This window comes from Mustela erminea, chromosome 1 (assembly GCF_009829155.1).
Source record: "Mustela erminea isolate mMusErm1 chromosome 1, mMusErm1.Pri, whole genome shotgun sequence".
Taxonomy (NCBI): Eukaryota; Metazoa; Chordata; class Mammalia; order Carnivora; family Mustelidae; genus Mustela; species Mustela erminea.
Window position 1 is genome coordinate 55,609,782 of NC_045614.1, and position 14,346 is coordinate 55,624,127.

General features: G+C 51.9%; 1 protein-coding gene across 4 annotated transcripts in view; it reads left to right on the top strand.

Annotated features, from left to right (window-relative positions):
* The first annotated feature begins 498 nt into the window (after positions 1-498).
* The window catches only part of GRIP2 (glutamate receptor interacting protein 2), a 92,023-nt gene continuing 78,175 nt past the window's right edge, over positions 499-14,346 (top strand). For 2 of the 4 annotated variants that reach the window (XM_032312098.1, XM_032315056.1), the window contains exon 1: positions 499-671. In XM_032312098.1, coding sequence (XP_032167989.1) covers positions 617-671 — 55 coding nt within the window. In that variant the 5' untranslated portion in view covers positions 499-616. The remainder of the gene's footprint in view (positions 672-14,346) is intronic. The other 2 variants (XM_032312933.1, XM_032314373.1) reach the window with 1 other exon arrangement.

The window sequence follows — 14,346 nt, forward strand, 5'->3', positions numbered from 1 at the left end:
TTTCTCATTCATCAGTGCACTAACTCATTCATTCATTCAGGCACTCATTTTCTTGCTCATCTATACACCCGATTCTTCACTCATCCACGCACTTTTCCATTTATTTAACGCATTCATTGTTTCACTCATTTATTCATCGGCTAATTGGCGGTGATTAGCGTTGTTAGGCTGTGACTTGGAGAGCGCAGGGGTGGGAAGCCTGGAAATGCCGGCGGTGGGACCCGTGGGAGAGGAGCGGCGGGGGCGAGAGCGCTCGCGCCCCGCCGGGTCCCCCTCCAGCCTGGTTCTCCGCTCCCGCCTCCGCCCCCCGTCCCCCGCCCGCCGCCAGCCCGCCCGTCGCCCGCCGCCCCGCCCCCCAGCGCCGAGGAAAGCGCGCGCTCTCGGGGAGCGTCGCTGCTCAGCCGCGGGCTCGCGAGCCGAGCGGAGCGCCTGGCGGCCGCCTGGGCACCCCCCGACCCTCGGCGGCCGCCCATGCCCGCCGCGCCCCGGGCCCGCGGCCCTCCCCAGCGCTGCGCTGCGCCGCCTGGCCCGGCGGGGGCGGGGCCGGGGCCGGGGCCGGGGCCGTGGCCGGGGCCGGGCTGGCGAGGCCGGGCCGGGCCGCAGGGCGGCCGCGGGGATGCGGGGCTGGCGGAGGAACCTTGCGCTCTGCCTGCAGCGGCTGCCGGACGAAGGTAGGACGCGGCCGCTGCCCAGGCCGGTGACCACCGGCGCGGCGCGAGGCAAGGAGGGCGGGCCGAGCGCCAAGCTGGCCGGGGGCTGAGGGGCGCCGGCTGAGGGTCTCCGCGGGAGGCGAAGGGCAGGCGGCCGCGTTCGAGGCGCTGAGCTTGCGGGGTCACCGCAGGACACGAGGTGCGGAGCGGAGCCCGGCCGGGGAAACCTGCGGGGGCGCTCCGCAGGGCGCGCGGAGGTGGGACCGGGGCAGGGCGGCCGCTAGAGACTGGAGCGCAGACTCTGAACCCTCGAGGGCGCAGCCCCGGACCCACTCGCGAGTCCCGTTTCCGGAGCGAGCCCTGACTGGCGCGGCCACCACGTGCCTTCCTGCGCCCGGCGAGTTTGCCGGGGTCGGAATGTGCGGGTGCTCTGGGCGGGGGACACTTCGGATCCCATCGCTGCAGTCGCCGGGACCCAACTTTCCTTTACACCCCCGGCAGGACCCCCGCGCCGACCCCATGGTCTGCAGTTCGTCAAAGTTGCAAAGAGGCGAGAGGCGGGAGGCGGGAAAGGGTGCGGGGGTTGGGGGTAGATCTGGCCGCACTGACCCGAACCCCGGCCCCGGCCTGGCCCTGCCGCAGCGCTGCGGCGCAGCCCCCTCCGCCAGGGCGCCTCTGGGGCTGCTCCAACCCTGTACCTGTTGTCGGAACCGCGGTGGTGGAGCGAGGAGGAAGGACCCGCGCCCAAGCCCTGGCACTGCTGAGGAAAGTTCGGATTCGGTGCTAGTTAGGAATTGCTAGTACTGTGAGTCAGGGTTAGAGTGAGGTGGGAACGGCAGCCGCCCACTCTCTGCTCACTTAGGGGGGCATAATGGCGGATCTGCTGGCACCCTGGAGCGCATCTGCTCCCGTGTTTAACCTTCACAGCCACCCCCTCAGGAGGGCGCTGTCATTCTTTCCACTTTCCAGGTGAGGACACTGAGCCTCAGAGGGACGAAGCCTCCTGCCCAAGGTCACACGGCCAGTAGGTGGTGAAGCTGGGATATGAACCTAGGTCTTTGTTACCAACAAGATTTTGGTGGTGTCCGATACGCGCCCCCCCCCTCCCCCACAATCGCTTTCTGTCTGCCCCCTAAGTTGGGCCCTGCTCAGTTCATAGGAAAGGATCCATTTCCAGCCCAGGTCAGAAGCTCCTGTGTGGGGTCTGGGGGAGGGGAAGAGGAGGGTGACAGCAATGTCATGTCCACAGAGTTAAGTCAGGTCTGTAACCTCTACTCCACGGGGCCCTAGGTTCAGAGGACTTGAAAGCAGAGCCGGTGGAGTCTTGTTTAGACCCTCCTCAGGCCTTAGCTGGTGCCCGCAAGACCCTGGCAGGCTGCTACCTCTGCCCAGCAAAGGGGAGGACCTTCCTCTCCTCCTCCAACCTGAGTGGGTACTGATGGGACAGCTGTAGGGCACAGAGGGTTCCCGGGTTTCCTTCCCTGGGGCTGAGGGAGGAGGAAGATGGAAAAGGCTACCTTGCAAAGCCAGGTGCCCATGACCAATGTTTAGTCTGAGCTTGGCCCTTCAGAAAACCACAGGCATGGTCTGCGATCTTGGACAAGTCATTCTTTCTCTCTGTATCTGTAAGGGGAGAGCCTAACACTTGTCCTGTGGGGTTCCTAGGGGGATGAAACGAGGTCTTGGGCCTGGCCTTGCTCATAGCCCAGAGTAGGCTCTGAAGTGGGAGCTGTGATGTCCTGGGACAGAGGATGTTCCTTTTTTGCTCCTGGTTCACACTCCCCACCCCCACCACATGTGTATATGTTGTGTGGGGGGGCATGGGTGAGGCATGTGGGTGGTATGTGTGTGTGAGGGAGGTGGGTGTCATGTTTGAGATGCATTCGGGTATCCACGAGGCTCACATAGGACATGTGTGAGGCATGTGGGTCTTGGGATATCTACAATCATTTTGCCTGTTACTGGCCACATCTTATGAGAGGAGGCTACTTCTCCCTTCGTCAGTGCCAGAAGGTACCCAGCATTTGAGTTTTCCTTGGAAAATCTTACTGAGATTGATCCTTGAGCTCAGCACTAAATCAAAGGGTGGCTGGTGCACCCACCCGCGCTGGCAGGAAATTACTATTTTAAAAAGACAAAATCCCTGGCTTTCTCTGGGCCACAGGAACACTGGTTCCTGTGGGGTGGATCTCAAATGAGAAGCTTTGATATGTGTGTCCAGCTTGATAAGAGGCTCATGGTGGGAGGTCAGTAAAGCCTAAGTGTGACAGAGAGAGAGACTCAGAGACAGGGATACGGACTTGGTATCCTCAGCGAAGAGTCAGCGGGAGGGACATTTCAGATAAAAGCCGCTTACCTGCTTATTCTGTGGTATCATTTAAGGCCCTGGGTAAAGAAGACCAGACTCCTATCCTGGACTTAGGCCTCTCCACTTGCCAGCTTTGTGACTTTAGGCATACTACTTAATTCTTCTGGGCTTCAGTCCTCCCCACCCCCATCCAGTCCATAAAGTGGGAAGCATAACCTTGCAGGGAGGTCTTGAGGAATCAGTGTTAACAGATTTTAGTATAAAGCCTAGTACATAGTAGATACTCAAGAAACGGGAATCCTGCTGTTCCTTTCTTGATCTTTACATCTGCTTTAACTTTATATTTGAGGAAATGAGCTGGTGCATTGGTCATTGGAGTAACTCAGGACTCAGGGTGGATTTCTGGGTTATGAGCAGCCACCTTCAGGATCTCCCAAGCTAGGGTTGGGGGATCCAATCGGGTATGTGGCTTCTTGAATCCACCATCCGGCCTTCCCCAAGGAGGCTGACCCCAAGTGTGGGTTTGCTCCCCATTGTGCTCCCTGCACACTTGCACAGCACACGTGTCCAGATCACTCTGCAGTTTTGGGAACCTGAAGTAGTCATGTCCATTGAAGAGTGACTCAGGCAGCCAGTGGGATTGGGGAACTCTGATTCTAGCTTCATGATGTTTCTGAGTTCCTGTGTGTGTGCGTGTGCAACTTTTGTTCTAATGACATTCCACCTTGATGTTTGTGGTCCTGTAGACAGTGACACATTTTTTTCCTCTCTTCACTGCAGTAAATGCTTCCAGAGGACTCCCCCGCACCCCCCCCCCCCAATTCCCAGGCTCTTGCTGGTTCCTGTGTGGGATCCAAAAAATGAAATCCAGTCCTCAGCTTTGAGTTGCCCCCCGTCCCTCAGATAGCAGAAGTTCAAGGTGCCCAGTGCTTGAAGAATGTGAAGTCAAAGGCACCGACAATTCTGAGTGGGCAGGCTGCTCGGAGGAGGGGGCTGTGGCAGCACGGGGCAGGTCAGCTCTCCACTGGCAGATCCTTCCCGTGGTGTGGCCTGATTAATTTTCCTCCTTATGCCAGTCCTTTCTGCTCTCTAATGGACTCTTGGAATGTGAGCCAGGAGGGTTAATAGAAGTCATCTCGTCTTATTAGAGAGATGGGGAAATACAGGAGCAGTGAGGAGGAAATCACTTTTTATTCATTCAACAAATATTTATTGGGCCCTGTTCTGGGGGCTGGGGATATGGCCATGAACAAGACAAAGACCGTGCTGTAACAGACTTCACATTCTAGGGAGGGGAGTCAGAGGACAAGGAAATATAAATAGGAATGGGACAGTTCTAGAGTCTCAGGTGAGATGAGGGTTACAGAAGAGCAAAGGGTAGTGTTGTGGAGAGTCCTGGGGAGGGGACTTCTCTAGATAGGGTAGCCAAGGGTGGTCAGGGAAAGCCTCTCTGAAAGGTGACTTTTGAGCTGAGACTAAGAGGAGGAAGGTGCAGGCATGCCAAGAGCAGAAGGCAGAACTAGTAGGCGAGGGAACGGCAAATACCAGGAAAAGCCCTGGTCTGCAGGACGTAGTACAGAGAGGACCAATCTGACCCGTTGGAGGAAAAGCAAAGAGCGAGGGAGAGGGAGAGTGATGAGCAGTGAGGCTAGGGGCAGATCATGAAAGGCCTGATCTCTGTAGGGGAAGGAGTGTGGATTTTATTCTGTGTTGGGAACCTTTGGAATTCTTGACCAAAGACTTGGGCTGGCTCTGAAGAAGAGCAAGGTTTTGACTGATGGAGATGGCAGTGGGGAGAGGCACGCCAGGCAGAGGAATGGCACGAGTAAAGGAGCGGAGGTGGGAAAGCTGTAGGGGCTGAGGCTGCCAGACAGGCAGGGACCAAAGGCATTGAATGCCGCTCTGGGGAGCTGTCTAGGGTTCTGACAGGCACATCCGGTGTCCCTGCAATTATGGACTTGTGTGTGTGTGTGTGTGTGTGTGTGTGTCTGTGTCTGTGGTACCCAGCTAGCTAATGTGTCCCTGTGCCGGTTACCTAGGAGACAACGGAAAGACGATGGGGCAGGATCTGATTGGCTACTCACTCCCGCTGCTCCTCTCTCTGTCAGAACTGCAGGCAGAGGTTACAAATGGTCCATGCGGGCATGCCAAGTGCTGGAAGGGGAGCTTGTGAATGTTTGTTGCCCTGAGTACTGTGTGTGTGTGTGTGTGTGCACGCGTGCATGTGTGTGTGTGTGTTTGTTTGCCAGTGCATTTGTGTACCCGTCTTGAACAAAGTGGTGGCATCTGGAGCTAATGGACTTCCTGCTGTGAAACATCTGCTCATTGCCTTAAATCAGGTAGTGAGGGCCCGGATAAATTTAAGAAGAACCAGCCAGACTTGGGAAAGTCTCTTTTGTTTGTTTGTTTGTTTTTTTTTTAAAGATTTTATTTATTTATTTGACAGAGAACACAAGTAGGCAGAGAAGCAGGCAGAGAGAGAGGAGGAAGCAGGCTCCCTGCTGAGCAGAGAGCCCGATGTGGGACTCGATCCCAGGACCCTGAGATCATGACCTGAGCCGAAGGCAGCGGCTTAACCCACTGAGCCACCCAGGCGCCCCTTTTGTTTGGTTTTAATAACTGCAATGTCAACCTTGGAGCCGATTGCCAACGTTACCCTGTATCTCTAAAAATGCAAATAAAGCTTTGAGTGGCGGAAGTTCTGTCCCGTGACATGGGCTGTGATGTCGGTTGGCAGAATTGCCTCCCCCACCCCAGTCCAGAAGGTTGGTAGAAGACTGTAGGTCTGTTTTTCCCTTGCCTTTCCTTCTTTAGAGCAATAATGCCCTCCTTTTCTTCTACTCTGTGGGTAAAGAGACAAGGAATCGACACTTTAATTTTGCTTAGGAAGGGGACAACAAGGAAAACCCACCAAAGTGTTTCCTTTGCAGTTGACTTTCTAAAGCAGCAGCCCAGGTTGGCTTGGGAAAAAAAACAAAATACGGCAGTAACAACAACAACAACAATCAGCTTCAGGATTGTGGAAGCTTGAGCATTCTTATTCTTTCTCCCCCAAATCCTGCCTCTCACTGTGCGGGACTTGGCCGATGAGGCAGCTGGTGAAGAAGGAAATGAGGATTTCCCTGCTCCTACCCTTGGTTTCTCTGTCCTGTGCTCAGGTTTTAATGTTTCATGTATGAAGCAAATTGCCTTCCTATTGGAGACAAATCAAACCATGTCTTCCATTCATTGTCTCTATTTCCTCTGTCTCTCTCACCACTGGTCAGAGGTATTTTATCTGAAACGTGTATTGGGGGTAGTTGCCATTTGTTTATACATTTCTCATGTGCTCCATTGCTTACAGGAGGGGTCTTACACTTACATGCCCAAAGGGGCAAGGCAAGTAACCCGAAGGATGAGTGAAGAAGGCCCCAGGGCCTTTGCCCTTGCTGTTCCTTCTGCTGGATCTTGCCTGTGCACGACTCACTCACTTCATTTAGATCTATGCAATTTTCTCCTCCTCAGAGAGGCCTTCCCTGACCCTCCCATCTGAAATGGCAGTTTTTTAGCCCCATAACTTTCTTTTCCTTTCTAGCATTTTGCACTGCCTGATCTTATGTTCTATCCTTGTGTGTTGCCCTTCTCTCTCACTACTATGCACGTGCCATGAAGGCTGTGGCTGTGTCTTTCTTATTCTCCATTTTATCCCCAGTAACCAGTACATTGCCTAACACATAGTAGTTGCTCAGTAAATATTTATGGATGAAGGGAGTGAAATGAGTCTGGGGAACAGAGAATGTAGACTTTATAGGCGCTCTGGCTCAGCATCCCAGATCTGATTTTTCTAGAGAAGCTAAAAACCCAGAGTTTTACATGCTACCTCCCAACTCCAGAATGTTAAACACTGATCCAAACAAAGATCCCAAGGGTCAAGCAATGTTTCTTTTGGAGTTGGAGGCCTCTGGTATTCAAGGCCTTTTGCCATCTGGTTCTAATAACCTTTCTTCCCTCCTTAGTCATTTGCTCAGGGTGCCACTCTGCCTGGGGTGCCTCTCCACCCTCCCCTCCATCTGGCAAAATATTCTTTCCTTTTGTTCCAACCCCAGGCCAGGCCAAGGGCCAGCTTCCTCTTGTCTCCCTCCCCTCAACATAGCAGAATTAGGATCTCCCACCATGTTTCTGTCCTGGCCCCTTCCCTTCTGGAGCACAACTATGTCCACTCATCTGTCTCCTCTGCTACACACAGAGCTCCAAGGGCAAGAGCCTTGTCTAGGCCATCTGTCGGTCAGCAACACCCAGCTTATGGGCCAGTATACAGTAGGTGCCCACTAAGTGAGTGGTGCATGAAATAGAGAAAGGAAGGGGAAGGAAGAACACAACTTTCTGAGCATCTCCTGTGAACGGGCTCTGGGCTGACCGTGTTCACAGCCTTCACTCACAGTGGCCTAGTGGCGAGGATGTTGGGGCTCAGAGGGCTGTGACTTGGCCTGAGATCTTGGTGTGCACAGGGTTCCCCGTGGAGTGGAACAGCATCTCCCTGCCTACTGGGCAGTCCCCACTTCATTCCATTCTTTTTTTCTTAAAGATTTTATTTATCTATTCGAGGGAGAGAGAAAGGCTGAGCTGGGTGTCTGTGACATGGACCCCAGGACCCCAAGATCACGACCTGAGCTGAAGGCAGATGCTTAGCCGACTGAGCCACCCAGGAGTCCTCATTCTATTCTCTAAACAAACCTCTATGCTTTGCCCTTCCGAGCTTCACTTTTCTTCTCTATAAAATGGGAGTATTACCTTTCTCCAGGAGAGCTGTCATGAGGCTCCAGAGATGACAGATGGGGAAGGGCTTTGCGAGCTGTGCAGTAGGGTGTGCTTGTGGGACGGCGACAGGCATGGTGGGGGCAGTGCCTCGTTACTCACTGAGCAGGACCATGCCTCACCGGTGTGTTCAAGCATTCTGAGGAAATATTTATACTTTTCATTCATTCCTTCATCCTTCAATTTCATTATTAAGCCCCATACTACATGCTAGCTACTTCTCTTATACCCTTTCAGTTTATATTCCTGGAAACCTGATCTGCATGTAGGTCTTGTTATCTCCATCTCACATTTGGGAACCTGAGGCACAGAGGTTAAGTCACTTGCCCAAGGATGCACTCCTAGGAAGTGGCAAAGCAGGATTTTTTACCCCAGGAGTGCCTTTCTCCCAAACTAGGGTTCCTTCTGTGACACCTGGCTGCTTCTTTTGGAATTCTGGTTCCAGGAGTCATAGGCAATGGGGCACTCAGGGAAGGGGTGTGGAATTCTGCCTGGGGTTGGGGAATTGGTGATAACCTGTGACCTGAGTTTAAAAGAGCAAGTGTGAGTGGCCAGGAAGAGAAGGGCACTTAAGGCCAAGACATCAGTGTGTGCAAAAGCGCAGAGTCGGGAAGAACCTGGTGTGGACACAGTTGTACAGTGTGGCTGGCATGTCGGCTGCATGCTCTGTGTGGGGGGGGGTGATGGGCACGATTCAGGCTGCAGACACATTGTGAGGGAAGAGATGGCTACACCCTGGTCACACATGGGTCTTGCTTGACATGACAGTGGCATAAAGAAATTGGTTGTCTTTAAATTTTGAGTGTCTGTGTGTGGGGCGGTGTTGGGGTGGTGGGATTTGATATTAAAAAAATGAATAGATCTGCAGCTTTCTTCAGAGGATCTGGTAACCCTGGACTTGTATTTTTGCTATCGCCTGCAGGCTGGGGGTATGTTTGCGGCTCTCCCTGTCTAGCCACTGATGCCTTCACTCACTTGCTCAACCTTAGTGGTGTTTGTGTTCACGACCTTGAACTCAGCCCCTAAAGGAGTCTGAACTTCGTCCTCTTTAGGAAGCTGAAGTGTTTTTAAGCAGGAGCGGGGCGTGTTCTGTAAGCTACTTCTGGTTGTTAGGGTATGGAAGGCAAGGTGAGGCAGGGAGACCCCCAAAGTGACCAGATTAGGAGGGTCTGCTCCATACTGTGGGGTACCTTATTCACACTGTCTCCACTCCCCCTAACAATCCTGCAAGGTTGGGTTATCAGCCTTATCAGAGGACCTTGAAACTATAAAAGTAGATACTATGAAAGAAAGGATTGAAAAATTGAACTACCTAAAAATGTAAAAGTTATATATGACCAAAGGCACTGTTCCTAAGATTCCAAGACAAGCCACAGATCAGGAGGGAAAGTATTTACAGCATACATTACAGGTAAAGATTAATGTTGAGTGTATATATCAGGATCTCCTGCAAGTCAGTAAGAAAAGATAACACAGTCTAGGAGGAATGTCATGGATTCAAGCAGGAAGTTACTAGAAGATACACAAATGGCCAGAAAGTGAATGGAAAGATAGCCAACCTCGACATTTTAGGGGATTATTCTGTTAGCACGAGGAAAATCCTCAGAGAAACAACAGCACAGTATCCATTTTAAGAGGGAGTTAAAAAATCCATAGCGTCTAGTGTTGGTGAGATCACGGGGGACGGAGAAACTGACCTTCAGGAAGGGGAGGTGAATAGGAGGACAGTTTGACAAATTATCTAGCAATTTGAAAAGCACTTACCCCCTTTGACCCAGCTATTCCGTTTCTAAGTGTGATGAGTATTTTCTAGTCTAGAGAAACAAATCTAGCACAGATGCATAAAGCATCATGGACAGGGACATTTCGCTGTGGTGGTCATGGAGGGAAAAGGAAATAAAACCAACTGTCCATCAGGGGCAGACTGGCATGAGGACTCAGGGGTCACGTGGCTCAGATGAAAAACTTATGACCACATTAGTGGTCTTTCTCAAACCTCTGCTCCCATTTGCTGAGCCCCCACCCCTTTGGCCAAAGGGAACTCGGTCACCTGTTCCTAGCACTTTGCCTACATACCCTTTTCCTTCTTTATGCACAAATAGCGGCATACTATCACATACTTCTGCACCTTGCTCTTTTATCATGAGATCTGCTGTCCCTAACGAGGAGGGATTAAAACATTCGTAATTTTTTTTTTTTAGATTTTATTTATTTATTTGACACAGAGAGAGATCACAAGTAGGCAGAGAGGCAGGCAGAGAGAGGGGGAAGCAGGCTCCCTGCAGAGCAGAGCCCGATGTGGGGCTTGAACCCAGGATCCCAGGATCATGACCTGAGCCGAAGGCAGAGGCTTTAACTCACTGAGCCATCCAGGCGCCCCCAAAACACTTGTACTTTTTGAAGAGGAACTTAAGGCCCCAAGACCCCAGGGTTGAGAAACAAACGGTTCTCAGCACCCGGTGCCACCCAGCTCTCCAAAATGGCTGTTCAGATTTGTACTGCCCTTTGGGATTCGTGTAATTTTGCAAAAGAGGAAAACAAAATTTGAGGTGGGTTGGCATTTTCAAGGTCCCAGGGCTAGATGGTGGCTTTTGTTTGGCCTGTGGCCTGCTGCTCCACAGAGGGGAGACTGCAAGCCCAGAGCAGAGGGACATATATGGCAGAATGGATGTGGCAGTGGACAGATGTGGAAGCCTGGGCCTCAATGGCACTCAGAGTTTCCTGGCTGGGGTTCTGCCTGGCCTGGGGGGTTATGCTGGTGCCCTTCCCTGAGCTAGGGAGCTGGCAGGGGTGGATTGTAGGGGGCTGAGTATGAGAGATCTGCTGAGAGGTGTCTGTGCTGGAGACCCCTGGATGGATAGCCCTGGGAGCTGGCAGCCCAGCTGGGGAACCCATATAGGGGTGCCCTTTGAACAACCATTTTTCAACTGTATGAACAAAATGCTTCCCCTCTCTAGTCCAGCAAGGATAATTTATCCTAGGGTGAAAGATGTATTCTCCCAGGAAGCTTCACTGTCAGAGACCCGGGGGCCTCAAATTTACTGCTTGCCTTTTGTGCTGATGGAACTGGGCCTCAAGGTTTATGTGTGGGGGTTCATGGGCAGCTGGCTGTGGTTGGCAGGAGTCCTAGGGGACAAGCAGGGTGGGGACAGCTGTATTTTATAGTGAGGCTTGGCCCTGGGAGGGTATAAATCACTGTGGCCTCCCAGCCTCCTGGGAGAGGCTGCCTCCCTCACGTGGGTGGGAAGGGGCTCTAGGGGCTAATGCCTAAGGACAGCAGAGAGAAGCCTCCCTGAGCAGCCAGTTGGTCCAGCTCCCTCAGATTCTAGGTGGGGAGACTGTCCAGAGAGAGGGAGAGTGCAGAGTCCCACAGGAGGTCAGGGTTCCTCAGACCCGAGGGGTCAGACTCTGGTTTGAGTGGTTTTCCTTTGACTGTTTTGTTTCTTGAGGAGTTAAACCAGCCTGAACCACAGACGTCCCTCAGAAACTCTTGACTAAGTGCTGGCGGTTTGTGGACACTATATGCTAACAGAGACCTCAAGGGTCTCTGCCATCCAGGGGCTCAGCTGGTGGTCTCCAGAGTGGGCTGGGGGTTCCTCACCCAGGACGGTCTCTTGGGGAAAGAGATGGAAAAAATTAATAAGAGCTTCAGTTTACATTTGTTTTCTAACACATTTTAGGTTTTTTCTAGTTTTGTCTGTGTTTATAATGTGAGTGATACGTAGACATGGTAACACATGGGTAAGTCATAAATAATGTGTATTTTATTGCATAAGAATGCACAGGCATTTTGATACACATAGGATATGAGATCAAAAGGATTTGAGGACCAGTCCCTGCCCACCTTAAGCTAAAGTAGTTGGAAGGACCCTGGGATCCTGGGTTGGGATCTCCCTTACTTGGAGGGCAGAAGGCAGCATTTACTGAGCATCTACTAAGTGCTGGGCACAGGTGCACCCTTTTCTATCGAGGCTTGGGTTCTACAACAACAATGGGGTAGTTGATGCCATCTTACAGTCTGGGAGACCTAGGCCCAGAGAGAAGAGCTTTGCCCCACTCAATGCCTGAGCTAGCACTCATTTCTTAGCCCTCCTGTTGACCAGTTTCAGGGTTCATCCTTCTTCTGTCTCCAGTTAAAAGAGATAACACTTATAAAATGTTCACTGGGTGTTTGAACTAGTTTAAATAATTAAACACAGTAATATCAGTTAAAAAACAATTTTGCAAAGCCCCTCCTTCTCCATACAGCACTAATATGTACACATTTCTCTAGCTTCTTGCTATCATTAAAAAGAGTAACTTTTTTTTTTTTAAGGTTTTATTTTATTTATTTGAGAGAGAAAGAGAGCTAGCACAAGCAGGGGGAGGGGCAGAGGGAGAGGGACTCTCGAGTACATTCCATATCCAGCGTAGAGCCTGATAGGGGGCTAGATCTCACTGCCCCGAAGTCATGACCTGAGCTGAAATCAAGAGTCAGACACCTAACCTACTGAGCCACCCAGGCACACACCGAGAGTATCCTTTTAGAGTAAGTTATTTTCTCTCTGATTAAATATGCAATTATTATTAAATGTAAGCTATTTTGGAAAGAAAAACCAAGAAGAAAATGAAAATCATCCTCCATCAGCCCGCTGTCCAGGGATAACTTGGGTGTATTTCCTTCCAGTCTTTTTTCCCACTATTTTTGTTGAGATCATCTGACATTTTATGTAGAACCCAACCATTTTATGGTTGTTTGTTTGTTTGGTTTTTGCTTTGCTTAGTTTTATAGGATCAGTTGCAGGATGTCCCCTGGGATGTCTGTACCAGGCAGTTTATTTACCTGCTCCCCATGGCTGGGTAGCCAGGTTGTTTCTACTGTTGTATCAGTGAGGCTGCGGTAAGACTCAGCTTTCCTGTGGTTGTCATCAGCCTTGATGTAATTCTGCGTGGGCTTTTCCCCCCTGCAGATGTTGTTTCTTACACTTGTCATTTTTAATGGCTGTGTAGTCTCCTGGAGGGTTGCTGTTCCTTCCGTTCCAGGCCATTTCTCCCTTTCCGTACCCCACCAGGCTTCCCCACTCCCTCTGGGAATCCACCTCCTCCCGTAACCCCTCTCCCCCAGCACTTTCCATGGAGGAAACCAACTTCTGGTGGGGAGGGGAGGGCTGTCATCCTCTTGCCCAAACCACAGGCACTTGCTGCCTCCCTCCTGCCCTTGTCTTGGCCCTGGCATTCAGACCCTGTGTAGCGTGATTCCTTCCTTTCTCCTTTCATTCTGTGGTTGTTTAACTATGACCTGCCATGTGCCAGCCAGTGTTCTGAGTGTCGGGATACAGTAGTAAATAAGACAGGTTTTGTCCTAATGGAACAGGGGAGAAAGCTGTGAACTTGTAGAGAAATAAATAAGAGATAAATCAGAGTCCCTGGGGAAAAGAGCTACCCCTGTGACAAGAGGGACTGAGATGAAAGAGGGTGATGGGTGGTCAGGGAGGGCCTTCTGGAGGAGATAACCTGTGTTGGGACCAGTTAAGGGAGGAGCTGGGAGAGGAAGATTCCAGGTGGAAGGAACAGTGAGGGCAAAGGCCTTGGGCACGCTCTGCATGTTTGAGGGCTGGAGGCCAGTGTGGCGGCATTGCAGGGGGAGAGCGGGAGAGTGGAATGGGGTGAGGCCAGCAGTCCTGGCATGTGGAGGGGAGATGTTTGGATCTCTTGAGAGTCATGGGAAGCCTTTGCAGTGCCTGGCACACAGTAGGTACCTGGTTGAACTAGCTGCTCTGACTGCTGCTCCCCCTTATGAAGAAAGTCAAAAGGTGAGATTTGCTTGTTCTAGAATGCCCCGGAGCTGCTGCCTGGCAACCTGTCTCCTTTCTGGGGCTCCCACCTGTTCCCTCTGACAGCGGCCCTAGGACAGGCTGGGTCCACACATCACTAGTTCCCCCCACCACACTCGGCCCCAGATTTGGGGGTCTGATGGGCCCGTGTTTGCTCTGAACTATCCTTCTGTGTGATGTGGGCTGATTCTGCCTCCTGGGGCTATTTGGAGGTTTTGCTGGCACCTAGTAGGGGCTTACTAGTCAGCTCTGAAGATAGAAAATCAGCTTAAAAAATAGTATTTTATCTAGAAATCTCTATGACGTTTGTATGGGGGTGTGTGCGAGCACTCTGCAGCAGCTCTGGCCCCATAGGCTCCCTGGAGGGAGGTGGCCAGTGGCCCCTCAGGGAAAATCAAAAGCAATTGTGTCGGATTCTGCACTTAATTTAATGAAAAGTCCCTGCAGGGAGGCAGAGGCAGTGAGGCAGGGCTTGTGGGCTTGGGCAGGAGCGATTCCGGGAGATTTATGAGGCTTCATAAAAGATTCAGATCTAGGCTGAGCTTGGGAGATGCAGGGCTCAGTGCTCTGGGCTCTGTCTCCGTGACGTGGGAGACGGATGGTCTAAGGCTCATGAGGGCCATGACTGCTGTGCTGTGACCCTGGGCAACAACCCCTCTCTGGGCTTTGTAGCACCATTTGGCATTCTGGGTTCCTTCCTCCCCAGGGTCCCTGACCCTAGCCCACTGCCTACCTCCCACCAGACCTGCATTTTACAAGCCTTTCCACACCTGTGAGATCC